Source organism: Artibeus jamaicensis, unplaced genomic scaffold, assembly GCF_021234435.1.
Source record: "Artibeus jamaicensis isolate MK-2021 breed Jamaican fruit bat unplaced genomic scaffold, CSHL_Jam_final contig_797, whole genome shotgun sequence".
NCBI lineage: Eukaryota > Metazoa > Chordata > Mammalia > Chiroptera > Phyllostomidae > Artibeus > Artibeus jamaicensis.
In genome coordinates this window covers 14338605-14365658 of record NW_026521977.1, presented here as the reverse complement: position 1 = coordinate 14365658, position 27054 = coordinate 14338605, and the positions used below count along the sequence as shown (strand labels likewise).

The following is a 27054-nucleotide window of genomic DNA, read 5'->3' as shown; positions in this document are numbered from 1 at the left end:
TTAATCATGTTATATTTTATTAATTATAGCTTCTGCCTTCTAAATTGCTCCAGGTTGCTATTATTCCTACCACATTTAATTCTCCTTTGTCAAATGTTGCAGATCTAAATTTCATCCGAAGATCTTGTGTCACTCTTTGGTTAGTAACAAATTTTGTGTGCTGTTTTAGTTTTCACTTTGTGATATTTCTGGAGCAATTATGCGTTATGGACAAAAGCCATATTTATTTGTCAGCTTGAAGTAAGCATCCAGTTTTATTGTCTATCACCTCTCCTTTGTCATCATGTCATCCCCAATCTCTCAGAGAGTGCTCTTTCTGATGTCCCACATTTTTTCCTCATTAAATGCATATCACAGAATACTTCAGTGGTATGATTTTTCACTCTAAGAAAATGAGAAACGTGGAAGTTCAGGGTTTTTATTTTACTCAACTATATCCAGTACCCAAAATTCACATGCATAGACAGTTAAAGGAGGTGCTAACCAAAAAGTGAAAAATTATCCTAAAGGAATATTCTTGAACGGGCTTGTACACTTGGATAAAGTTCACCTCCCTCCCATCAAAAAAATTCAGCTGTGTATTGAAAGAAATCATGACTGATGCTTATACTCTTGACCTTGTAATGATACAGGGTAGTATTAGCATATGCCTCTTTCCCTTTAAAACTATCTGCCTTCTTCAGTGACAGCATATTTCATGTCACAAGTGACCTGCAACACCACAACAAACAAGCAACAGGCCTTTAAAGTTGTCAGCGCGGAGCGGGACCTGGCCTGCGAGCTAGACGAAGCGCACAGTTAAACTCCGCGGCTGGCGGGGTGGTGTAAGGGATATCTTACTAGAAAGGCCGACGCGCAGGGAGCCACGCCCAGCAAGCCTGGACAAAGCCTTCCTTGAGTCCACGCGTCGCCAAGGCAACGCACAGTCTGTCCCCGCTCTGATAGGCCAGGCTCGGAGCGCGCGGGGCTTGCTGGGAGTGCACGTCCCCGCCGCTGCTCCGCCGGTTTGAACTTGGCGGTCCTGATGTGGGCGGCGGGGCGCTGGGGGGCTGCTTCGCCCTTTTTTGATACTCGGTTCCCGGCTGGCTGCAGGGCCAGGTCTCGGCCTTCCTCTGGCTCCTTCTCCACCTTCATGGCGGACGCCCGAGGGCAGGGGCTGGAAACGTTGGTGGTGAGCTCTCCATCTCCGCCGCTGAGCTGCAGCAATTCCACCAGGTCGCTGTTGTCTCCCCTCCGCCACCAGAGCTTCCAGTTTGACGACGACGATGGGGACGCAGAAGATGAAGAAGTGAACGGTGATGCTCACGACTCAGAGGCCGAGGGGGCGAGCCTGGGAGGAGTGAAGTTACAGGGGTGCGCCAGGTAAACACGAGGCTGCCCGGCCCGTACACAAGCTTTCAGGATTCCTTAGACCCTTCTAGTACCTCCCGCCAAACACCACCCTCCTGCCTTCTGCCCCGAGGGCTGTGCACGGACCTGCCTTTTGAGGTGGTGCTCCTCTTTGCGCAGAGAGAACCCTAGGCCAATTCTTATAAATAACCTGACTTTTTTCTTAATATTTCTTAATCCTTTTTCAAGCTGAGAATACGTTGATTGCTACAGTCTCGCTCCCCAGGAAAACTTACATAGTCTCAAACATACAAAATGTTGCTACCATCTCAGGGGGCTTATGAATACTCAAAAGTCTAACTTTGGGCACCAGAACTCTTGTCCAAACCCTTAACACCAAAATGTGGTCTGCTGCACCTAGTAGTAGCTGTAGTTGTTTTGAAAAAAAAAATCTCATTGCCAGTGAAGTAGATTGTTATAAGCACTATACTTTTTATGTCACAAAAAGGGAAGTGAAGTGGAGTTTACCAGTGTCAACCTCAGCATCTGTAGACAGCACTGGGTTTTATCTGGGCACTTAACAGTGGGATAGAAGTCACTGAATCACAGAATGTCAGGACCAAAGAGATTACTAAAACCCTGGTAATTTGTTTATTTCTACAGTTATTCATTAGGCGAACATTTAGTTTGTGTCACATATCAATCTACATATTGGGGACTATAAACATGTTCTCTCATGGAATTAAAGCCTAGATCAAGTCACTCATTGTGCAGATGATAAAACTTTGGCTCAGAGTACAAATAAAAAGTCTGATTCAAAAGCATATACCCAGTTATTAGCGGAGCTGGGCAGTACCAAGCTATACCTTCTGCATTCTCTTTTCCCTATACTAGATGTCTGTTAGTGGACACTAGATGCCTATTAGTATGCAAATAGGAGCAAAGGGCCCATCCATGCAGGAATATATTTTTCTGAGACAGGCATAGTAATGCAGCTCCACTTTGGGGTAGGCTTATTTTGTCATCTTCAGAAAACATTTACAAGTTTCTGATTGTCCATCTGTGGGAGGCATAGTACAGGAGATCTAAGAAATACAGACCAGAGGACCCATGCTTTATGTGTAAGCAGTAAGATGGCCCCCCTCATGTAAGGCATTCATATCAGTGAGTGAATAGAATACAGAACCATATGAAGTGACTCACACAGTAACAACAGCGAGACTCTTAAGAATAAGAAGTAAAAGTAAATACTTTGGTAAGAATGGAGATCAGTAAGCATAATCATTAAGCTGCTTGTCAATACTGGTTGTGGCAACAAAAAACAGGCCTTTGATCAACCTGATAATAGATAGAATGGTAATGGTAGAATTAGACTTTCAGGAGTCTTTTTATGCAGGCCTTTGTGGGGATTCTTCTGGACTGAGTTGGCTCCAAAAACTTTTTAAAAATTGTTTTTTATTCCTACCCTAGGACATTTTTTTTATTGACTTTAGAGAGGGAAGAAGGGAGACAGAGAGAAACATCAATGTGAGAGAAGCATCTGTTGGTTGCCTTCTGGTATGTGCCTCAACTGGGGAACCTGCAGCCTGTGTATGTGCCCTGACTGGGAAGCAAATCTGCTGCCATTTGGTTTACAGGAAGATGTTCCAACCAACTGAGCCACACCAGCCAGGGCAGCGTCAAAGATTTTATACATTTTAAGGCTTTGGAAAGTACTTTCTGAGTCTAATCAACAAGACAATGTAGACAGTTTAGCAGCCTAAGGAATGCTGGCCATCAAAACCACAGCTCAGCTACTGAAACCTTTCTTTCATTGGCTTCCAAGAACCAAAGCCCTGACCAGATGGAGCTTAGCAGAGGAGCTGGACAGATTTCTGTCCTCACTTAGCCAAAGCCCGAATGAGCTGGTGGCATTATAGGGCTAAGGCTGCTTCCCTTATCATAGCTCACTCCCTGTGAGTCAAAGGAATAGGTGGGATGTGGTCTGGGGAGAATGTAGGCATTGTCAGGCCTTGTGTATGGCACGTGTGTCATGCTCAGTGCTTAATAAATGGGTGCTGACTGAATGCTTATTTCCCACTTCCCGGGGACCAGATAGGTGCAGTGATTATTTTCAGACACGTCAGACAGTCTTAACACTTCTTTTCTGGAAAGATAAGTTATTTTAAAACAACTTTCTCATTTCTTCTCCCTCCTCCTAACCTTACGTTGGTGTCCTGGACAGTGTGGGGGTGATGGGATGAGGAAAGCAGGAGGTATGAGTCCATAGTCCAACCGTAGTTCTGGGTAATAAACATCTTCTTTATTAGGACAAGGGAGTAAACATATTGCTGCCTGGAACTTTATGCCTTTTTTTCCATCCTTCATCTGTCACGGGGATCTGACTGTGGCAGTACTTATAGGGTAACCCTTTTTTGAGCCAGACTCAGGCATCAGCTGCGCATGATGGATATGAACTCAAGGAATTTTAGGTGTGAATATTGCCATAGTTAGAGGATGTATTGACTGTGGACTGAGGTGAAGCCCACAATTGACCTCAGTCAAGATAATTGAAAGTATTTTTCTAGAGTCTTTTATAATATGCTTTGGCCCTGTTGTTTATTGAGACTTATCATGGTTTTTATATCACTCTATCTATTAGGAAACCTGTGTTTTAATAGATGTTTTAGTCATAAACAGCTGCTTGTCAAGCCTCTCTTGATTATGGGGAGAGCTTTAGTATATATGCCAAGCATTCTGAACACATGTGTTTAAAATGTTAAGGCAAGAAATCTAATATTGAAAGTGTCACTTTCTAAAACACTGATCCTCTTTAATTTCATCTCTCAGCAAGCATTTCTTAGGAGCTTACTGTATGCTAGGCCCTAAGAGAGACTCTTGAAATAAAGAAATAAAGAAAAAGTTGAGACATGTGAGGAATTCATGGCCTATGGCAGAGATGGACAAGTGACAGAAAGCCCCAGGTGCTTAGTCCAGATTTTTTGCAGAGTTTCACCAGGAGGCAATAAAAATAATGCCTGAGTTGAGTCTTGAAGGGAGACTGGAATTGTCCACACTTCTATTCTCGCCTCTACTACTACATGTCGTGCACCAAATGTTTCCTGAGGGCTCAGAACTGTACCGAGTGCTTTAGCATGGACTGTCTCATCCAGTAGTAACTGAGGTAGCCACTGCTCTTGTCTCCATTTTACAGATGAGAAATGGAGGCTTAAAGAGATTTAAAAATGTACACCAGGAAGAAGCAGGTAGAGATCTATCCTAAATGTTTTACTCCCATATGTGACCTTTTACTCTAGCTGTGTGGAGGTGGAGGAAAGGAATTACAGGGTTTTAGGCAAAGCTGCGGAGCACAAGGGCACGTTCATCGGTCTGCTTAAGTTCAAACGAAACATTTCAGACTGAAATGTAGAGTCTGGATCAGCCTTTGGAGAAAGAAGAGGTTAGGAGATGGGCAGGGGCCAGTTCACAGGTGTCAGGAGTTTGGACTGCATCTTTTGGGCAGAGGAGCCACTGAAGAACTTTGAGATGGGGAATGACACAGTAGAGGGATGCATTTGAAGGGCGAATCTGGCAACAGTGTGAATGATTGGAAATGGAGGGAGAGAGGCCAGTTATGATCAGACAGTGGTTGTAAGGTTGGAAGAGAGGAGAGTGGATTGAGAAAACGGAAAGAAGTTTAATAGACATGACTGGTAATTGCACACATGTGGGAAATAGAGGGGATCAGATGTGGATGGGGGGGCAGGAGGAGTCAGAGTTCTGGGTTCCTGGCTTGGCTGCCTGGGTAGGTGGTGGTACCCTTCACTACGGCAGGATTGTAAGAAGAAGAGTACATTTTTTCTTGGTGGGGAGGGAGGGTAGTGGGTGCAGGGTGGAAGATTAGACTTGTTTTGGATTGATTGAGTTTGGTGTTTCAGTTGGTTGGAAATAAAGACCTGGAGCTTAGGAGAAAGATTTGGTCTGGAATGACTGATCCGCACATCATCAGCATGTAGTGAATAGTTGAAACTGTGGGAGCAAATGAGGGTATTATTCGACAAGACCGAGAATGAAAGATACATATAAGAAATGAACACATCCAGTATCTCTTCTCCACTAGACTAATAATTCCAGTGGGCCGTGGTTGGGTTGTGAAGTAGCAGCAGAACAAGACAGGTAAGCTGAAGCTATGAAGCAGAAAACGGAGTGTGTTGCCGTGGGTTAGGCAGTTGGTTGCCTGAAGTAGGAATGAAGAGGAACTAAACTTATATAATGTATTGAGTTGGCCAAAAAATCTGTTTTTTTTTTCCATAGAATAAAAGATGCACTCTTTCATTTTCACCAATAACTTTATTGATTTGGCTATTTTGAGTATGTCCGCTATCTCCTGCAACGTACAATGGTTGATTGTTTCCAGTTAATATCTCGATTTGATCTCTGTCAGCTTCCAACTGTTCTGACTGACTGGAGGACCACCCAGTGAGAGATCTCCAGCATGAAACTTCGCAAACCACTTTGGACATGTTTGATCAGGCACAGCACCTTTTTCATACACTGCACAAATGTGCCTTTTTGCATTTCATTCGCAGTTTTTGCCTGTCTAGGAACAACACAGCAGGATATGCCAAAAAGGTTGCATGTTTTTTTCCATCGTGAATATTAAAATGGCTACACAAAAATTCACCAATTTTGATAAGTTGTTTTTTTAAATGCACGCTAATGTGACAGCTGGCACAATACAGTCTAACAAAATTGTTCCAGATGAAGTCGAAGACCACCAAGTGCTGCTAGAGCCATCACATGGAAAGAACCAGATGAACTTTCGGCCAACCCTGTAGTGCGGAGAGCTGCCTTGGGTTCTGAACAGCCTTTCTTTCTATGGGTGCTGATCAGCTTTTCCTGTTTAAGAAGTTGTATATCTGGCCAGACCCCTGGGTTCTTCATTTACTGATGTATATTTCCCTTCCCCTCTGCTGTGTAGCCTGAGTGAGTAGATAGTCTGTCCCTAGACCCAGAAAAGACGGGCTGGAGAGAGGTACATCGTGGAGACGGTGAGCACGGGAGGAGGAGAGCAAACTGTGGAGAGTCCTGCACAGTCTGTCTGGGAGCTGGCAGAAGGGAGTCACCCAAAATGTTGAAGAGGTCAACGGCCATGATTTCAAAAACCATTTTAAAGTTAGAGAAAAATGGAGCGTTTAAAGAATTTTTGTTCGCTCTTCACCCAGAATCCCTGATTGTGAACTCATTTGTTTTACATATGCACAAACATACTCTGTATATAGACATACATATTCTTCCTCCTAAACTGCTGAAGGGAGGAGAAGGGAAAAGTCTGCTGTTGTAGGATCCGATTAGGGTTATGCATGGTAATTAGTTGTCCTGATATAAGATTTTTAAGAATAAAAATTCTTAAGTCCAGTTGTCATTGAGGCAAATGGCCTGGGTGTGTGTCATCCCCGAAGGTTTTTAAAATCACGTAATTTTGGAAGAAAAGGCCTTCAAAGGTAGTTTGGTGGATAAACTTTAATTCAAATATTGGGGTTCCTTTTTGTGGTTTTTCAAAGGTATATTTGTATGTAATATATATTTGCTTATTAAAAAAATCACAGTATTGTGATGTATTATTAAACTCTGCTTTTACTCTGTAGCTGAGTGATTTTGACTGTTAAACGTAAGAGTGGGAGTGCTGCAGTGTCCTCTCTTTTGCAACAGTGTGGCCGAATCCAAAGATAACGGAGAAGAAGAGCAACAGGTGCGCCCACCAGAAAGCAGCCTGACCCCATGGGAAATGTGGTTTGTTGGCAAAGAAAAAGAAGAACGTGGCCGTCTGCACCAGAAAGCTCTGGAGGTGAAACTAGACAGTATTCTTCTTATTTAATCCCTGAGCTCACAAAGCAGAGCTGCTGTCGCAACTAAAATGTTACTATTATCCCTCAAAACAAAGTTTTTGCCTTTGTTTGTGTCAGTAATTCTTATTGGAGAAATAGTACATGGTCATCATAAGAACATTTGGGAAATACAACCCAGCATAATTAAGAAAATTAAAATCTCCTCTAATCTCACTACCCTAAGGTAACTACTGCTAACATTAAGGTGTATAGCCTTCCAGATTTTCTTTCATATAAATTAAAAAAAGAAATATGTGCAAGTATGTGTGTGCGTGTGTATGTGTATACATACATACACCCCAGAGCTTCACTGTATGTGCATTTAAATAAAGCAAATTCAACTGCATGCACTTGGTAAGATTGTCAAGAAAGGAGAGAAACAAAAGTTGAAATAGAGGTAGTCATCTACCCACGTGTTTCTCGGAGCCTGCGCCCCACGGTGGGTTTGTGCTGGGGGTCCATAACCTGCCAGGTCTTCAGGGTTTTCCACTTCCTCTGTGCTTCCCTGCCTTGCTCATGGGTATTTCTGTCTTTGTGATTTTTCTCTCTGAACTCTCACTCTCCAAGCTCGGACAATAGCTTGAGATAACGTTTTCACAGGAATCCCTCATTCTTTGAACTCTTAAGGCCGTTTGCTCTGTAGAACCTAGCAGCCAAACAGATCCAGGTATTTTGGCATCTTCCATATCTAGACTCATAATCCGAATTCTCTCCATCCAACACAGAAAACAAGTAGGTTTGAATGGTGAGGGATACTTCTTGTTTTGTTTGTTTGTTTGTTTGTTTTTATTTTTATTTTTTAAATTTATTTATCTTTAGAGGGGGAGGGAAGGAGAGAGCGAGAGAAACATCAATGTATGGTTGCCTTTCATGCGTCCCCTGCTGGGAATTGGCCTGCAGGGAACTGGCCTGCAACCCAGGAATGTGACCTGACTGGGAATCGAACCGTAATTGTCTGGTTTGCAGGCCCGCGCTCAATCCACTGAGCTACACAAGCCAGGATTTTTTTTTTCTTCTTGTTTTTAATGAAATAGGAGCAAACTGTTTTGTAACCTGCTTTTTTTCTACTGGTTACACTTATTAGTATATTTCTATTTCATTAAATACTTTTACAATGTAATTTTTAAATGGCTGGCTAAGATTATTAAAATATGTACAGTGTACTAAATATATATAAGGATATATTTAACCATTTCACTGTTGTTGGATATTTAAGTTTATTCTAGTCTATTAGTAATTGTGTTGTCATAAAAATTCTTGGAACTAAAAGTTTGCCCTCCATGATCTTTGGAATCAGTTTTCGTGTCAGTTTAGAAACTAGTTGTTCCTGCTATGATGGGGTCTGTAAGTAGTCTCATATTCAAGAGGCTTGGCGTGATTTAAATGATTGTAAAAAACCAGTACTTCTGCAGTTTCCCTGCTGTGTGATACTTTATATTCTAAAATATAGATTTATCCCTGGAAAAGTGCACAGTAATATTTATTTCCTCTTAAAAGGGCACAAAGTGAGAAAGGCCCAGTGGTTTGATGTCAGGCGGGCTTATTTGAACTTGATTCTCCATTCAGTTTCCTCATCTTTACAGTAAGGATAAAATAATAGGTGTCACAGGATTTTTGTGAGGTTTCAGTGAGACAAAGTATCAAGATGGCTCGAGTTGTTTTATCGTTATTCACATCATTGCTGTTCACAGCCTCACTTACTTTCAGAATCAGTTTGTGTATTGAGACTCCATTACTTAGTTCAGTAGCTTTCAAAATATTGTTCACACTTAGAAATCTGCTTTGCTTCCTATCTCACATGCACACACACACATTTAAAATATTATCTTCATTTTTGCAAAACCTGGTATTTTATTATTTTTCTTTTTCTTTTAAAGGCCATGTCCCATTAAACTGCTTTTAGAGCCACAGTTGGGAAAATGTCAATCTAGTGAGTCAGTGGTGAAGCGGAGTTCAGTGTATGGTATTTATCTTTATCTCTATCGTCACCAGAAGTCACTTGAAGTGAGGGTCACTTCAGGTCCTTTTTAGAACCGACACACAATAAGAGAAGTTAATTAAGTTCATAAGGGCAGCCAGGGCTTCGGAGTCACGTAGAATGGGGCTGAAATTTTGGCCCTGAGAAAGTTTCTTCGCTTCTCTGAGCCTCAGTCTCTTCCTCTGTAAGCCAGATGTTAGGCAATAGAGATTTAAAATGTGTATACTCTTGAGCTGTACTTCTTGGATTCAACCTTTTCCCACCTCGATTTCTTCACCAGTGAAAGAGGGAAAACGGTATTTACGTCCCTGCCCTATGAGGACTAAGTGAACATCTGGAAACGGCCCACTCTGTAGGAAGCCCTCAGTGACAGTCGTTACCGTGTGTGGAAGGGGATAATAAACTACCAAAGATTTGTTTTTGAGAGAAGACTAAAATAATGACTGTAAAGTCCCTACCACAGCGATTAGTTCTGCATTTAGTAGAACATAGTTGGTTGAATGATTGAGACCCTTTCATGTATTTAGTAGTGTGACATTTCTTATCACATTACTATTACATCATCATGTAACTCTGAGGCGATGAAAATATTTTAACATGAATCTTGCTGTATCAGCCCTGCCGTGGATATCGTAACTCGTAGGCCAGCTCCTGAGTTTCTTGTAAGCTTCTTTTCAGATACTGTGGTGCCCACATTCTTTAGATGCCTTTCTCTTTTTTATGTTATGCTTTATTTATTTTTTGTCCTTATTTGTTGCATTCCCTAATTTGTCTACAAACATACCATGAAAAGTACAGAATTTTGACCATAAACAACAGTTCACCTCCGATTCCTATTGAACATGAAGGCAGAAAGTAACTTTGCCAAGGTTTTCAGTTAGTGGCTAAGCTGGGATTGGATCCTAGTTCTTTTGACTTCTAATTTATTAAGTGTTTTATCCACAATACCAAGATGTATTTTGGAAATAAATGGGTCAGACTTAGTATTTAATTTTGAACTTAACCATGAATTTCTTACTTTTTTCCTTAAAAACTTAAAGGAAAATTTAAAGAATAGTTGGTAATTAAAAAGATCATCTCTTCCCATAAATTTGATTTCAGGTCAGCAATTGACATTTAGATCTGTTCCACACATCTCTGTAAGATTGAGTCAAGAAATTATTTTAAACCATCAAAATTACCCACTTACAAAATTAAAAAAAAATTTTAACTATGTTAAGGTGATAAATTTGGTAAATGTGGAGTATTAGTAAAAACTAGCATTGGTTTTGTAGGTCATGTGAATTTTATTTATATTTTTATTACTAAAAAAAATTAACAGGCTCCCCTGAATTCTCTATGGCTTTTGGTCATGCTAATTTTTAACATTTGCTTAAACATTTTAATACTGTCTATTCTAAATCAGAAAAGGTGTCTAGTTTGTGAATAATCCAGGTGCCTTTCCTCCTCACTATGGCTTTGGTCATTTCATTTATCAGCCCTTAATGAAGGAATAAGGCTGAATGTTGGGTTGGTAAAACTCAAAACTCTCAGTTTTTGTGCTTGTTACCTTCGGTGTTAAACACCATTCTTTGAAAATTGACAAAGGCTACTGAAATAAAAATGCTCTTTAGCATCCTCTTTGGATTTCGTTTTCTGGAATCAAGGGTTTCCTTATAGCTGCAGTCCTGTCGAAACTCGGTGGTGTACCAGAAGATGCAGTAGGGGCCTTATGAGAGAAGGCTCTGACTGTGTTGGGAAGAGCTTGCCCTGGTGTTGAGCAGCGGAGGCACTGAGGATGGCAAACTCTGAGACAGCCAGCCGTGGATGGGAGGGTCAGGTCTCAGAATGGGAGGTATATCGTGGGGTGAAGAACTGCTTGAACAGGTGTTCTGAGATAAGAGCGCTGCCTGGGTTAGTGGCAGTCATTTCTGCATGCTTTTGGCCAGTCCTTTATCTGTAGCCCTAATGTCAACATTAACCAAAATTTGTGAGCCATAAAATGGGAACACAGAGGCTGATTTTTTTTTCCTGATTTTTGAGTTTAATGATGCAAAGCATCTTAAGAAGGTACATAAATATAATCAATCGTATCTTTAGCTGTGTATTTAAATGGTTTTCTTGAAAACAAAATTGAGGACTGTATAGGGAAATTTTGGACATCTGATTGTTAGATCTGTATCTAGCCTGTCATTCATACATACATAGTTACGCACATGGATGAATTCCCCTTCTTTGTTTCTTGACACAAGTCCAGGCCTTCTTCCCCTTGCAACTCATATACCGCGGCAGCCTCCTCATCAGTCTCCCTCGGAATAGTTCCCATTCTTTTAATGCAGTCTTTAACCTTTGTCACGGAGTTCTAAGTCACCCCTTTGCTCTCTGCTACTGCTTCGTAAGTGTTCAGTTTCCTCGGCCTGCCTCAAAAGACCCCTTTCTACCTGGTTACCACCCCCCTCCCCCACCACCTCAGTGTCTTGTAGGAAAGCCAGTTCCTCACTGTTCCTCTTACGGTGCTCGGCTTTGACTGCCCTCGTCTGCACTGTTTGTCCTCTCATCTTCCCTTCCTTTCCCTTTTCTGAACTCATGTTGTACATAACACCTCACAATGTAGTGCTTCATTCTTTTGTGTCTGTAGAAGGAGATTAGACCAGAGACGCCTGGAATTTCATCCCTGTGTCTCAGTTCCTGCTACCTACATGGAAAGCACTTCATAAAAAAAGTATTAAGTGAATAATCAAGGAATAGCAGCTACAGAGGTCATGAAGAATCTTTTCAAGACCAAGATGGCTATTTGACATCAGAAGCTGAGGGGAGCCTAGTATCTGAAAAGTGGGAAGACTTCCTGAATGAGCGAGGGCAGTGTTTTCTATGCAGCAGAATTGTAGGCTGGGAGGACATGGAAGACAGGTATCCTGTGCCTCAGGTGTTCTGAAGTGCAAAAGATATTTTTCTTGGTGTCAAGTTTTATTCATTGAACACACAGGAATGGTCTGAGACTTGAAAAATTGTCCTTCCCACTACCACGGTGCTCAGGTAGGTTGGTCTTCGAGAAAGGGAGGAGAGGGAAGGACAAGGGAGGTCCAGTGGAAGATGTATAAATGGATCTGATTATTCCTGCCCAAGGAGAGAGAAGAAAAATAACCAGTAATTATGGTAGTAGAGTCCCAGGAGTCTAGTTTGAACAGCATTCTCAACTAATGCAGTAATTTAACTGATGAGTGACAGACTGGTGGCATTCAGCTTGGAGTTTTATTTGGCCATACCTTCCACATTCTTTCTCCTTAGGAAGTGCCCAAACGTGTAGATTCCAGCGACAGCAAGGCATATGGGATATGAGTGTGGTTTTGTTTTACACTCCAGCAGCTATAAAATGAGTAAAGAAAAATCTGGAATTTTTTTTTTCCTAAAGAAAATTGAATGGCTTCTGTACATCTCTTCTTTGGTATGACTCTGAATTAAATTTTAAGTTTAGGGATTATTTAATTCCTACCCTTTATCTTCCTCAAGAATCTAAAAGCTTTTTATAACTAAAAAAAGGTTGCAATTCCCTTGAGCTTCTGCCAAGAGCATACAGAGATGCCAAAATTTATGTGTGGGAAAGTTGATTTCAATGAGGGTAATTTAGCTGAAGTTTAGTCTAAGAAACTAGTGTTTTGCTGCCAAGCAATTATTTGCATTTCTAAAAAATGACATACTTTTTACCAATGCTTTCTTTTCATCACAGACTAGTTACTTAAGTTATTGTCACTAATGGTATATTTCCTGTAAAGGAAACTGTGCTTGTTTAATTTGGTTAACGTCAGCCTTTTAAAAAATATGTGATTTGAGTACTTCTATTAAATGTTGCCTTTTATTTGAATAATATTCACAGGAATTCAATCAACAGCTAGAAAAAAGAAAAGAAGAGGAAGAACGTGAAAAAAGAAAGATAATTGCTGAAGAAAAGCACAAGGAATGGGTTCAGAAAAAGAACGAACAGGTAAGGAGAAAAGAAATGCATGCACACACACACACACACACACACACAGGTGTCTTCTGCAAAAGATATTTTCTCCCCGTTACTCCTCGTCCCCTAGGTCTCTCTCTTATCTCTTGGATGCTTTCCTCTCTGACCCGATTTCTTTTTCTGTCCTCATGGACATTTATGAAGTCTCCTGTCTTCTGCTTTTTGCTCTCTGCGTATCTCCCCTTTCCCTCATGTGGCTTCTTCCTGTATGTGGCTCCTTCCTGTATCTGGCTGCAGGTAATCTGACATCTGTACCCCTAGACCTGATCTCCTGGAGTCTTGGATTTCTATCTGTGAGGTTGGCTGCTACCTCTGAGCCTGCAAATCTAAAACAGCCCATTTTTGCCCATTCTCCTTTGTGAGAACTGTTCTCCTGACTCTTGGTTACTGTCACCTAGGCATAACCAGAATTCTGTGGTTTGTAGTCATCCCCTCCTTTCCTTTAAATCACCTCTTTCCTGTTGTGATCTCTTCCTGTCCAGTCTCATTACATTTTCCAACTTTGTTTTTTTGTTTGTTTATTTTCCCATACTGTAATGTAAGCTCCATAAGGGCATCTATTTTTGATTTTTTTTGTTCAGTTCCCTAGCAGCTAGATCAGTATCTAACACTTAATAGATGCCCCAATGCACCAAGATATTTGTTGAATGAATGAATCTATCCTCTGTGTTCTTGCCCGACTAACTTTGCTGAAACAGTTGAATGTCATTTCCCAGTTCAGAAAATACTTTTCATGATTCCTCACTGGCTTCTGAATCACGTTTTAACAATTCTACCCTGGCTGGTTGAAGACCTTCTACTCTGGGCTCTTGGGGTCATGTCGTCCTCTACCTGTGGTTCATTTATTCTCTGTGGTTCATTTATTCTCTGTGGTTCATTTATTCTGTGCTGTTGGCTCTTAGGGCATTCTTTTAGGAGTATGCACAGGATAATCGTGGCCCATCATCTTGGAGTATTAGTTTTACTGGAAAATTTTGAGAGGAAAAATGTTATCTTTATGATAAAGCAAGCATAGATGTTTAATGAGGCAGAATATAAATTTTATATGACTTTTAAGATACACAACAGAGTCAAAGAAATTTTGAGCTTCGGGCTGTACTCTTCAGCTCCTAGGAATATGTGTTTATGACAAATTTTAAGAACATTTTTCTTCTGTTTCTTACTTTTTATTTATTTATTTTTTTTAAAGATTTTATTTATTTATCTTTAGAGGGAAGGGAAGGAGAGAGGGAGAGAAACATCAATGTATGGTTGTCTTCCGTGCGTCCCCTGCTGGGAACTGGCCTGCAACCTAGGCATGTGCCCTGACTGGGAATTGAACCACTCTCGTGTGATTCGTAGGCCCGTGCGCAATCCACTGAGCTACACCAGCCAGGGCCTTACTTTTTATTTTTTATATGATATTTTATCAGCATGGAATCTCATCATATCCTTCACCTTACCTTTCCTTATATTACCCAAATCACAGCATTTCCTCCTGCATGAAGCATTTGCTGCTCACGTGCTAAAACACTCTTTCCTTCTTGAAGCCTTATTCATAGTTATCACTTTGTCATACACTGCTTTGTATCAGGTATGTATTGTGTTGCTCTTTTGTATTATGCATGTATCTTCCCTTTGCTTGTCATTTTAAGACTTAAGGATAGGAATTAACTTTTCTATTTTTAATTCATTACGAGATCTAATATAATGCTATACAACAACATTTGTTGTTGGAATGAATGGAAGAACAGTATTTCTTCAATTTTAATACATTCTTGTATTGGATCGCAAATTAAAAAGTTCTAAATACCTATCAGTTTGTTATCATGAGTTTTTCATATTTAGAATGATACTGCTTTTTTATTATAATCTAAGTTTATGAATTTAGTCAAATATTTAAATTGTTAGGCAAAGTGTTAAAATTTTTATAGCTATTTTTCCCTTAGCTATTGCTATATCTAATGCTCCATGGTATTAGTGAGAATACCTTGTAAATCCTTTCAGTAAATTGACGATGACACACCTTTCTTCCTCCAGGTACTGAGAGAAGGAAATGGGCTAGACGTTCTGTGTTACGACCATAAATGTATTTGTTCTTTACTTTAGAAGTATATTATTGTTATTAATGTAGCAACATCCCATAAGACAGCAAAAGAGAGTTCTTTGGGAATGAATCCCAAAATCAAAATAAGTGTTCACGTGACACTTACCAACCTTTGGCTGATACTTTTTTGAAGTTTATAACCGAAAAATAAAGTAGTTTTACATATAGACAATAATAGCATGCTCTCTCCTCTAAAAGGTTTCCTTATCTTCTAACTCAAGTAGGCTCATTTTGCCCTGCCAGTCAGAGGTAGTTGTTTTTTGTCCGAGAATGTAAGATACTGCTGAGAGATGATGTGTTCTCCGCTTTAATTAGTGGCAGTCAATCTAATCCAGTTATTTGAGAGAAAATTTCGTTCTTTGGAAGGAAATGGCACACCCTAACATCAGTCACTAATTATTGAAAGCAGGATTCCACAAGGTTGAGAAAAGTTCAGAAATGAACCCTGAGAAATTGAGTTTACTTATTCTGCAGAAGTTCTGTTCATTTTAAGAAATAACTGAGTACTCAATTTTTTTTTTCTTTAAAACCTATCAGATTTCTCATTTCAGTCAGTTTACTTCTGTTTGCAAAGACTGCCCTCCTGGTTCTTTTCTTTCTGTCTGGCATCTAGCGTTTTTCTCCGCTGTTTACATTGCATGGTGTGTGGTCCTCCACTGCCTCCAGCGTCATTCACATTTTAGCTGAATTTCTGGCCCTATTTTCTCTCCGTAGTTTCACAGTGTTCTATCAAAAAATCAGACAAAAAGAATTTATGTGTCCATTAGCAAAGCTGGTTTCTTATACTAGGACCGTAAGTTGTTAAATCTGTTTCAAATAAATGGCTTATCTCATCTTACATTTGTGTTGCCAACTGATTTATGTTTTTAGGTTTGTTTTTTGCAGTGTGTTATCACATATTTAGTAAAAGGGTCTTTATCTTCATTGTTTTTCAAAAGTCATTTAAAAATATATCTAATAGTAAAAAAAATAGTTATTTAATAATAAAATTATTTTTAATCCTCAAAGCATGGAACTGATTTTTTAATGTAAAAAATTAACTGGGTCAACAATGCGTATAATCGGTAACACTGTTAGAGTGTATCCTTCCCGCATTCTACACCTTTACTATGTGCCCAGTACTATTGAAGGAGCCAGAGCAGAAATTCAGAAACCTTAGCCAGTTGTTTTGTTAGTTTCCCTGAGTTCAAGAAACAGAGCTTCTCTCAGGGCACCATCTTTAAAGAGGGAAGATTTATTGTTGTGCTCTGTGCAGTATAGAACGCGAATACCCGAAAACCTGAAGCCAGTCAGTGGCCGGCCACTCTCTCTCAGCACCCGTCTCCAAGCACCTGCTCCGCTCTCCTTTTGCTAACTAAAAGCCTTCCATTCTCTCTTCTCCACCTTAAATCCCATGGAGAGCCTATCCGATGTTTTAAAAACAACTTCTTTGAGCTATAATTTATATACAAACTATATACTCCTATTTTATATACTCCTATTTATATACTCCTATTTAAAGTTTGATGAGGTTTGACAACCTTGCATCCCTGTTTAACCAGCAGCACAGTCAGGATCCAGAACCTTCCCATCACTCCAAGAGGTTCCCTCCCACCACTTTGCCTTCAGCCCCTACACCCCACGCCCAGCTAACTCCCACTCCAAGGAAGCCATTAGTCTGCTTTCTGTCCCTGCAGATTAGATTTGCATTTTCTAGACTTTTATTTAAATGGAATCCTGAAGTATGTATTCTTTTATTTTTAAAATTCCCTACTTTATCTACTAAGATCGTTCCTTTTTTATTGCTGAGTAGTATTCTAGTCTATGGAATACCACAAATTGTTTATCCATTCGCTAGTTAATGTACAATGGGTTGTTTCTGGCTTGGGTATTATGAATAAAATTCTATGACAACTTATGTGCAAGTCTTTTCTGTGGACATTTGTTTTCATTTCTCTTGGGTAAGTGCCTAGGAATTGAATTGCTGGGTTGCCTGGTAAGGATGTGTTTAACTTTATAAGAAATTGCCAAACTGCTTTTTAAAGTGCTTGTATCATTTTACATTCCCACCACTATTGTATGAAAATTCCAGTTGCATTCCATCCTTGCCAAACTTTACATTGTCAGTTTCTTTCATTTTAAGTCATTTTAGTAAGTATGTAGGGGTACATCGTTGTTGTTTAATTTTAATTTCCCTGAGAGCTAATGATACCTAGTATCTTTTTATACACTTATTTATTGTACCGTTTTACTAGGGCTGCCTTAACAAATACCACAGACTGGATATTAAGCAACAGAAATTTGTTTCCTTAGAGTTTTGGAGGCTAGAAGTCCAAAATGAAAGTGTCAGCAAGGTTTGGTTTCTTCTGAGGCCTCTCTCCTTGGCTTGTACACCGATCCACTCTCTCCACCCACTCAGTGGCCTCTCCTCCGCGCATGCGCTCTTGAAGTCTCTCTTTCCTCACGTAAGGACCCCGGTCCTGTGACCTGATGACCTTACCGAACTGATTACTTCTTTGAAGGTCTTTTCTCTGTACACAGTCATGTTGAGGCAGGGCTTTAACATGTGAATTGGAGGCAGGGCCACCCAGTTCAGTCCATAGCATTATCGACTCTTTCTGTATCTGTTCTTGTTTTGTGTTAAATGTTTGCCCATTTTGTGGAAGGTGTGTTTTATCAATAAAGTTTAAGGGTTCTTTATCTATTCCTTGAAGTCCTGTCACCTAGGTGAATTGCAATATTCCTTCCCATTTAATTTATTTTAATAGCAATTTTTAAAGAGAAGTTTTAAATTTTTATAAAGTTCCATATTTAAATATTTTCTTTTATAGTTTGTGGGGTTTGTGTCCTAGTAAAAAACCATCAAGGATGTAAAAATAGTCTTGTTTTCTTTTAGAAGTTTTGTAACTTTAGCTTTTACCTGTATGTATATTTTGAATTAATTTTAATATATGGTTACAGTTACGGGTCAGGGTTCTTTTTGTGTGTGTGTGTGTGTGCATATGGATATCCAAGTGTTTCAACACTGTTTGTTGAAAAGATAATATTTTTCTTACTCAGTTACCTTGACACTTTTGTTTGAAATCAATTGATCACATACATATGAGTTTATTTCTGGACTGTCTTCTGTCCCATTGATCTGTTATGTTCTATGCCAGTGACACACTAGCCTGTTGTTAGAGCTTAATACTTCTAGGGTGTGCAGTTCTTTCTATTTCAAAATTGCTTTAGTTACTTTGCATCTTTCCACATACAATTTGGAATCGTCTAATCAATTTTCCTAGTCATGCTTGCATTCAAAGTGCCTGACACTATTGGCATTGCATTAAATATATAGATAATTAAAATTGCCATCTTAATTTAAATGTTAAATCAATGAACATGATTTTTCTTTTATTTATTTAGGTCACCTATAATTTCCTTCAGTAATGTGTTCTAGTTTCCAGTGGACAGGGGTGTTATCCATCTCTAGTTAAATATACCACTATGTATGTCACGTTTTTGAAGATGAGAGTGGTTACTGTGCCTTATTTCTGATGTCGTCTAACAGTTTCTGTGTCTGGTTTTGATATCAGAGTAATACTAGGCTCTTAAAATGAGTTTGGATATGTTTCTTTTGTTTTCTATTTTCTAAAATAATTTTTGTAGTGATTGTCTTATTTCTTCCGTAATGTGAGGTAGAATCCACCAGTGAAGCTATCTAGAGTTTTCTTTGTGGGAAAGTTTTAAATTCAGAATTGTTTTTGCAAGTAGAAGGTTATTCAGATATTCATTTCCTCTTGAATCAGCTTTCTACAGTGGTATATTTTAAGCAATTTTTACATTCTATTTAAGTTGAAATTATCAGCATAAAAGTGTTTTTAGCATTATCTCAATTCAATGTCTGTATGATTAGTAGTAATCCACCATTTACCGTCTCTCTGACCTTAGGCGAGTTACTTAACCTCTTTGTGTCTTAGTTTCCTTATTCATAAGGTGAGATCATAACAGTATCTACCTCATGTAGTAGTGATAAGAATTAATTGACATAGTACATGCGTATAAAATATACAGAATAGTAACAGGCAGAGTTAGCACTGGATAAATGTTAGCTGTTACCATTAAAAACAGTGTAGGGACTGGACAACCCCTTGGTGATGCAATCACGATGGAGTCTCATGAGTCAGACAGATCCTTCGAGGTACAATTCTTCATCCTTCTTAACCCTGTAGATTTGCTGGCAGTATGAAGTTGTCGAAACCCAATATTCAGTGGATAAAATCAATGGGTATTGAGTTCTCGGCAAGAATGGATTCCTTTTTGTACTTGTTGGCTGCCAACAAGAAGGAAATACAACTCGGGGAATGACTTGAGCTTTGATCTTTAAGACCTGCCTTTCCTGTATAGAACTGAACATGTATTTATAACTGATGTTTGTGACTTGGGAATTAATCGAATTGCTTATATTAAAATATTCTAGAAGTTGCTTTCGAGGCAAAAATTTTCTTTCTTGGCTCGCATCTCTTTGCTCCACGAAGGGTGATGTGTATGGCATTTGTATCATAAACTCTATGCCTTGTAGATTATTTTCTAAACCTTTGCTACAGACAGCTACCCATGTCGTTGGTTGTTTAGAATTTAGCTGTGTTGGTAGATTATCTTTTGAATAAGAAAAGAAAAATACTGAGTTATAGCCTGTGTCAAACTTTTTCTGCAAAGGACCAGCTGCTGTTTTTGGCAGTGTAAGCCATACAGTCTGTGCTGCAACTGTTTGGGACTTGGCTGTTTTGGTGCAAAAGCTGCCGTAGACAATAAATATATAAATAAAAGGGTGTGGCCGTTTTTAATAAAACTTTATCTTAAAATAAAGGGGACCAGTGGACCATAACTTGGTCTGAGGGCTGTACTTTGCCAACCACTTGTCTATGTAAGATTTGACAAGAACTACATAGCCAGGCCTTGGCTGGTGTAGTTCAGTGGATTGAGCACGTGCCTGTGAAGCCAAGGGTTGCTGGTTTGATTCCCAGTCAGGGCACATACCTGGGTTGCAGGCCAGGTCGCCAGTAGGGGACACAGGAGAGGCAACCACACATTGAGGTTTTCTCTCCCACTCTTTCTCCTTCCCTTCCCCTCTCTCTAAAAATAAATAAATAAAATATTTTTTAAAAGAGAATTACTTAGCCAAAGATTTGTCTGTATGTGCCCTTACAGCAATATTTAATGGGCCAAATGTTATTTATTTGTCCTCTGTAACTCACTGATGGTGAAGATTTGTTCAACTAATCATATTGGCAAACTGTACAAGAAATGTGTACATATGTGTTACTTAGATTTTAGAGGATAAACATCTATTAAAAAACACAAATTCAGGACAAACAGGCTGTCATTTCTGTTTACTAACTTATTCAAGTCTTTATTGAGCACATACTATTTACTCAGCACTGTCTCAGGCTCTGAGTATACTCTGGAGAAAAAGATCTTTATTACTGCCATAATGAATCTCATAGCAACTTGTTAGACTAAAATTGTCCAGGTAATTGCAGTTTTCTTACATAGTTTCACAAACCAAATTGTGTCAACCAATTTTGCCACCTATTTTGGGAAATAACCGAAGTCTAGGAGATTATTGTATATAGCACTTTTTCTTTGTATGAGGGTAATTACAGATATTCCGATTAAAATTCCTTTATTTTTATTTAAGAAAAGAAAAGAAAGGGAACAAAAAGTCAACAAAGAAATGGAAGAAAAAGCAGCAAAGGAACTGGAGAAAGAACATTTACAAGAAAAAGCAAAAGAAAAATATCAAGAATGGTTAAAGAAAAAAAAAGCCGAAGAATGTGAGAAGAAGCGGAGAGAAAAGGTATGTAAAGTGCCCGGTTAGAATTCACGGCTTCGGTGTTCATGTGTGTCCACCGTATTGCACTAGAAGTCACTAATAGGAAATTGGCACTGTCGTAGCATAAAACGGATACAGGGAAGCTGTCCCTACTTAGTATGCTGTAAGCTCCAGAAATGATTATGCATTGGTGGTTTTCTTAGGTTGAGAAATGGTAAGAAGCCTGTCGATATTTTTTTCAGTTAGGTTCAAACACTTTTTATTATTGTTAATGCTTTTAAATATTTTTGGTGTAATACTTTTATTATATTAAATATTTAAATATTTTTGGTATAATACTTTTATTATATCACTATAAAGTACTATTCTATTTTAAAATAGCAAATTGCGTTTTTCTTCTTGGGTTCGATGGCGTGTATAGACGCAGCCACTTTCATATCACATTCCTGATCACGTTAAATTCTGTTCTCAATTAGAGAAATGCGATTTGTTATTTCTCATCTGTAAGCCACTGGGGTAGGAAGCTGCTGGGGAAATGTCAGTAGAACTTTAGTTACAGAATATCCCTGGAGATTCTTTGGTCTTGTCATTTTAAGGAAAAAGAAAAACAACGTCAAGCTGAATTACAGGAAAAAAAGGAAATAGCAGAGAAAAAGTTTAAGGAATGGTTGGAAAATGCAAAAAATAAGCCTCGTCCTGCTGCAAAGAGCTATGGTTATGCCAACGGAAAACTTACAGGTTAGTGTTTGTGTTAGGTGACTTACGTAAACACGGGCTGCGGACTGAGTGGTGTCCATTTTGTTTTCTCTTGACAGAAAGGGAAATGTGTGAAAATCGTTTTTTCTTTCAAAGTACTATTTTCTGCACCATTGTGTAATAGTATACTATGATCCTGTGGAGATACTACAAATTTATTGCCATTCTCTATAAATCAGATATATTTTAAAGGCTGTAGTTGCAAAGCTGCAAAGTAATGATTTCTCATGTTAAGAAACAAGTTATATTTTCTTACGTTTTGTTTTGTTTGGACTTCAGAGCCTTAAACAGGAATATGTAAGGGGTGATTTTTCCTTTCCTCCTTGTAACCCTCTCTGAGGCAGAGTTTCCAGGGTCTGCGACACATTCTTTGCGCAGGTGGAATACTAGACAACACACAAACCAGACACAAAGCCGGCTGGGCCGTAGGCTCGCTCTGGTTATAAATGGTGGTGCATGTTTTCCCTTGTGCTTCACATTGGAAGCTCATACCTTGCTGACAGCTGCCTTCACTTGTTTAAGTGATTTATTATTAAAAATACTCCCATTCTGTTTTGTTCACACAATAGAACATATTCCAGACTTTGTTTTGACCATCGTGGTGAAGTGTGTGTTGACATATCTGTGCAGTCAGAGTGGGTTGCCGGTGTCTGAGTGACACATTCCTGCTGCCAGGGCTCAGGCCTCTCCTGCGTGTCACAGAGGTCACCCGTTCCGGCTCCCGAGCACGGTCTGCTCCACTTCTTTTTCTTTCCCCTTTGGAAAAGGTATAATGAGCAGTGCTTTGGACCAAATGACTGGTTAAACCTGTAGGAGGAAATTTACATGTTGACTGGAAGTTAATTGCTAAAATAATGGATTGTTTTATTTTTTTTACTTTTAAGGAGTTTTAGTCTAATAAGCATCATATTTGTCTGCAAATGCCCTTAAGTCTCTGTTCTTAAGCCCACATCGTTTTTAGAAATTATGACATAAAGGCATTTACATGTGTACAGTGACTAGAGGATTTGAATATGATTTACATGTGTTTTTCCTTCAGAATTATTAGATATTGGACATCACAACTCATTAAACACTTTATAGACATTCTGCCAGGAGGACATTCCCTAATCAGTAATAAAAATTACAGTGACGTTAGTCATCTGAGTGACAGTAATTTAGAATTTCAATGATTCTAGCTCCGAATCTTGACTCACTTTAGCCACACAGGCGGTGTCATTTTTTTCCTGTGAATTTGAGTGTCAGCCTGGGGGAAAATGGTACATGGTTAGTGATTAATTCCCACATTCAGTTAAGAAAATGAAGACTTTGTTCAATTTAAGGAATCTAAACTTAAATTCTTAGTAAAACTTTAGAAGTTTTTCTATAGACTTCAGCATTAACATTTTTTGGACTCAGGTTTATCATTTACATGTTCATTTTTACTGCAATATTTGCTGTATTTAGAAAGTGTTACTTGTTTGAAAGTATTCAAGAGTTCATTTTAAACGAGTCAGCTTGGTTTAATGATATTTTTTGCCCTTTTGATACTTGAAGATTTTTCTAGGAATTTAAAAATAACGAGTTTCTTTGATATCAAGTTACCTTGTTTTGTTTGGATTTTTTAATAATTTTAGGTTTTTACAGTGGAACTTCTTATCCAGAGCCCGCCTTTTATAACCCGATTCCCTGGAAACCAGTTCATATGCCTCCTGCCAAAGAAGCTAAGGATGTATCAGGAAAGAAGACAAGGAGGCCCGTGATCAGCCAGCCACACAGGCCGTCGTCCCTGGTAATTCGTAAAGCCGGAGGCAGCCTTTGCCTTGGAACTCTGCGCCGGGTTCAGAGATAGCAGACGTGGGCAGCTGCACACGTTTTCCTGTAGCTACTTAACTTTCAAATCAGAAATTGGGTTGTTACTGCTCAGTCTGTAGCTCAGCATTTAATGTGATTATTGACAAGTTCAAATTTTTGCATTTATATATGGAGTTCTTAGAGTTAACTAAAGATATTTTATACATTTTCATTTTTGTACATGCTTTAAGGTTGATCTGGGCATATCGTTTTGAAGGACAAGTGACCAATTATCTAACAGTTGTATTTCGCTTGTATTAAAACCACTGCGATACCAATAAAACCAACAGATTTTTTTTGTGTTCTTTTGTATTCTATGTTATTTGTGTTAATGCTTACAGCAGAAAAGATTAAGATTAAATGACTCAAGCACTTCTAAATGGCATGCTTAAGATAACTTCTAGAAGAATCTGAATGCGTTGGGATCTTATAGTAGTCAAAACCAGTCCTGTTGGATGACTTTTCTCTATGTAAATATTTTTAAATAACTAAGTGAAGGCATGTTTTATAACAGAGAAATGAGGGTTGGGATTTTGAAAGGAAATTTCAAAACATTTTGGGCCCTGGGTCTTGGATATTAGTGATCTTGAGACAGTAGTAAAATTATGCTGTGCTTTGTACAAATACTTATTATTATTAGGTTTTTAATTTTGAAATTAGGATTATCAGTACAGTGCATTTTAAAGTTAATTGTTAAGTGATATTTTGCCAAAGTTGAGATCACAGACCTTATTAATGAATGTTAAGGATAATGGTTCAAAGGATTACTAAAATAGCACTCAGCACTTTTTATTCAATTTTAAAGGTTTGTATCTTTTTTTTAGGGGACCATCAAGGAATGAAAATTTATTGTGGCACTCTAAAGTCAGTAAGTTCATTTAAAAGTGACTTCAATTTAGAATATATCCCATGTTTCTGCTGTTCTAGTTGTTTGCCGACTTTCCTGTGAGTAACCTGCAGTGGACTTCAATGCAGGCAAACAGCAGTCAGATCTCTGAAGGGCATTCGTGTCGTCAGAAATGTAGGAGAATTCTGAGCAGAGAACAGTTTGGGAGAAGTGGACAGGATGTGTTGGCCCAGAACATTGGCGAGGTCTGCAGGCCTGACCTCTTCTCAGAACCTCTTAGATACAGTGAAATTTACAGATGATCACTCGACTTGAGTGAAATTACCTATGTAGAGAGATTGAAGAATTTGGCAGAGTAGCAATAAAGTTGTGTGTGAAAAACGTGCATAGGCTTGAATTCCTGGGTGTTAGTAACAGTTGTTATACCTAAGACACCTTCAGTTTCACTCAGTAGGTTAAATCATTTAGGCATCGTTTAGCTATAAACATAATCCTAATAAGACTTTTCATTCAATCAGTAGTTAATGAATTTGACCAGTGTTAACTGAACATTTACACTGTGACAGATGTTTTGCATATTAGAGCAGCAAACATTTATAGCCTAGCCAGGAAAATATGACAGAGTAAATGCTGTAATATACTATGCTTCAAATTGTGTTCAGAGTTTACCCGGGAACAGCCTGGGAAAGGGTTTAAGAAAGTCTTCAAAGGATGTTACGTTTGAGTTGGTGAAAGTTAAGCAGGAATTTTCTAGATGGTCATGAGGCTGACCGCACTCATGGACGCAAGGTGAAAAGCGGCTGGTACAGAAGCAAGGGTCAGGGTGGAAAGGCTCTGTGTGCTGCAGAAATTGGACTTGGTTCTGTGGGCTTGGGACATCCTGCTTTGCTACTTTAATGATACGTTTAAAAAAGGTTTTGACTACTATATAGTCATTGAATATTACAATCTCGTTTTTCTTAAAGTCAGTATACAATACTTGATATTTTAGGCATTACAAACTGCATTATACATTTGAAATTTCTATTGTGGTTTTTAAAATACCTCTTTGACTTTTATGACTACTTTGATTAGAAGTGCTCTGAAATATCTTAGTCACCTGTGTTGTCAACAAATTCATGATCCAATGGAAGGGACACACACATTGTAGACCCAAGTCTGGGTTTGAGTCCCGGCTTTATGTCTGCGCCTCTGGAAGGTGCCTTTTTGGTCTCAGTGTTCAGTGCCTTATCTAACTGAGAAATGTACTATGGGGGACTAAAAAGGCACATTTGTTTCTTTTCTATATAATGATAATTCTGATAGGGTGTACCAATATTCTTTTTTCTTTAGTGATAGTTGATTTACATAAAAACTGACTTAGGCTAACACACCAGTTTTGACTGATGCTATACCAAAAATAAGTTAGTCGGTGTTTAGGGCAGACTTTCATTTGCTCCTATGCTAAAAGTAGGAAGTAAATACTGTCTTTATAATTTTCTTCAAATTGACTCAATGAATAATTTATGAAGTGCCTACTGTGTGCTAGGTAGTATTCTCCATGCTGTGAATAAAGGAGGGTCCCTGCTGCTCTATGGAATCTTCTGGAACAGTGATAGGAAGCAAATATTAAACATGTAAACTAATAATTTATTTGTGTGTATGTGCTGTAAAGAAAATAAAACAGAGCATTGGAATAAACCAGTGATTTTCAACCAGTATGCCACAAGAATTTTTAAAACATGTTAACCCCTGACTAGTCAGGGGCACCACCTCTTTTCCCTTTGATTGTCAAATAAAAAATGACAACAGCCAATACAACAACAGCTGTTTGGTGTGAGTGAATCAAAATTATACTTATTTTCCTTTGTCAGATTGGCACAAAACAAATTTTGTGGTGTGCTGCAGAATTTTAGTGATTGATAGCTATGTGTGCCAAGAGATGAAAACAGTTGAAAATCACCAGGATAAACAGTGACTGTGAGGAGGAGAAGGGCCTGCCTTAGATGGATGGGTTTCTCTGAGGTGGTAACATAGGCCGAGCCAACCTTGCTAAAATCTGGGGAAAGAGACACCCTGTCAGGGGGAACAGCTAGTGAATGGATTCGCTGTGTTTGAAGAAGGCCAGCTTGCCCCCGAGTAAAGAGAGTGACGGGGAAACAGTAGGAGTTGAGGCTGGGAAGTCAGCGGGGCCAGATCATATATAACCCTGAGTTCATTAGCTCCTATTTTATTCTAATTGTATTGGGAAGGCCCTGGAAGGTGCTAAGCAGGGGATTGATATGATCTGGTTTATTGTTTGAGATACTCCGGCTGCTGTGAGGAAATTGGCCTGTGGGAGACAGAATCAGAGCAGGGGAGACTCACTGGGAGTGTTTTGCAGTCTCCAGGGAAGAGAGCAGGATGGTTTAGTAAGATGGCAGCAGTGATCGGGTGAGAAGTAGAGCTGGATTTGGGATCTGTTCTGCAGGTGGAGCAAACAGGAGCACTAACAGGTCGGTAGGGAAGACACCTGCCGGTGACTCCGGGCCTTGAGGGGTAGACCCTGGAGGTGGGGGCTTCAAAGGGAGAGCATCGTCAGGAGTGCACTGCAGGCA

At 39.1% G+C, this 27054-nt stretch overlaps 1 protein-coding gene across 2 annotated transcripts; it reads left to right on the top strand.

Moving 5' to 3' along the window:
• The first annotated feature begins 986 nt into the window (after nt 1-986).
• Nucleotides 987-26227, top strand: CCDC34 (coiled-coil domain containing 34). Of its 2 annotated transcripts, XM_053672949.1 has the most exons (7): nt 987-1362; nt 7021-7156; nt 13028-13135; nt 20908-21066; nt 21639-21780; nt 23415-23569; nt 24456-26227. In XM_053672949.1, exons 1-7 carry the CDS (start codon nt 1025-1027, stop codon nt 24471-24473), a joined length of 1056 nt encoding a protein of 351 aa, XP_053528924.1. In that variant the 5' UTR covers nt 987-1024; the 3' UTR covers nt 24474-26227. The 2 variants fall into 2 exon arrangements, with proteins under 2 accessions (XP_053528924.1, XP_037001937.2); XM_037146042.2 differs by lacking the exon at nt 24456-26227 and having other exon boundaries at nt 23415-23935.
• Nucleotides 26228-27054: the final 827 nt, after the last annotated feature.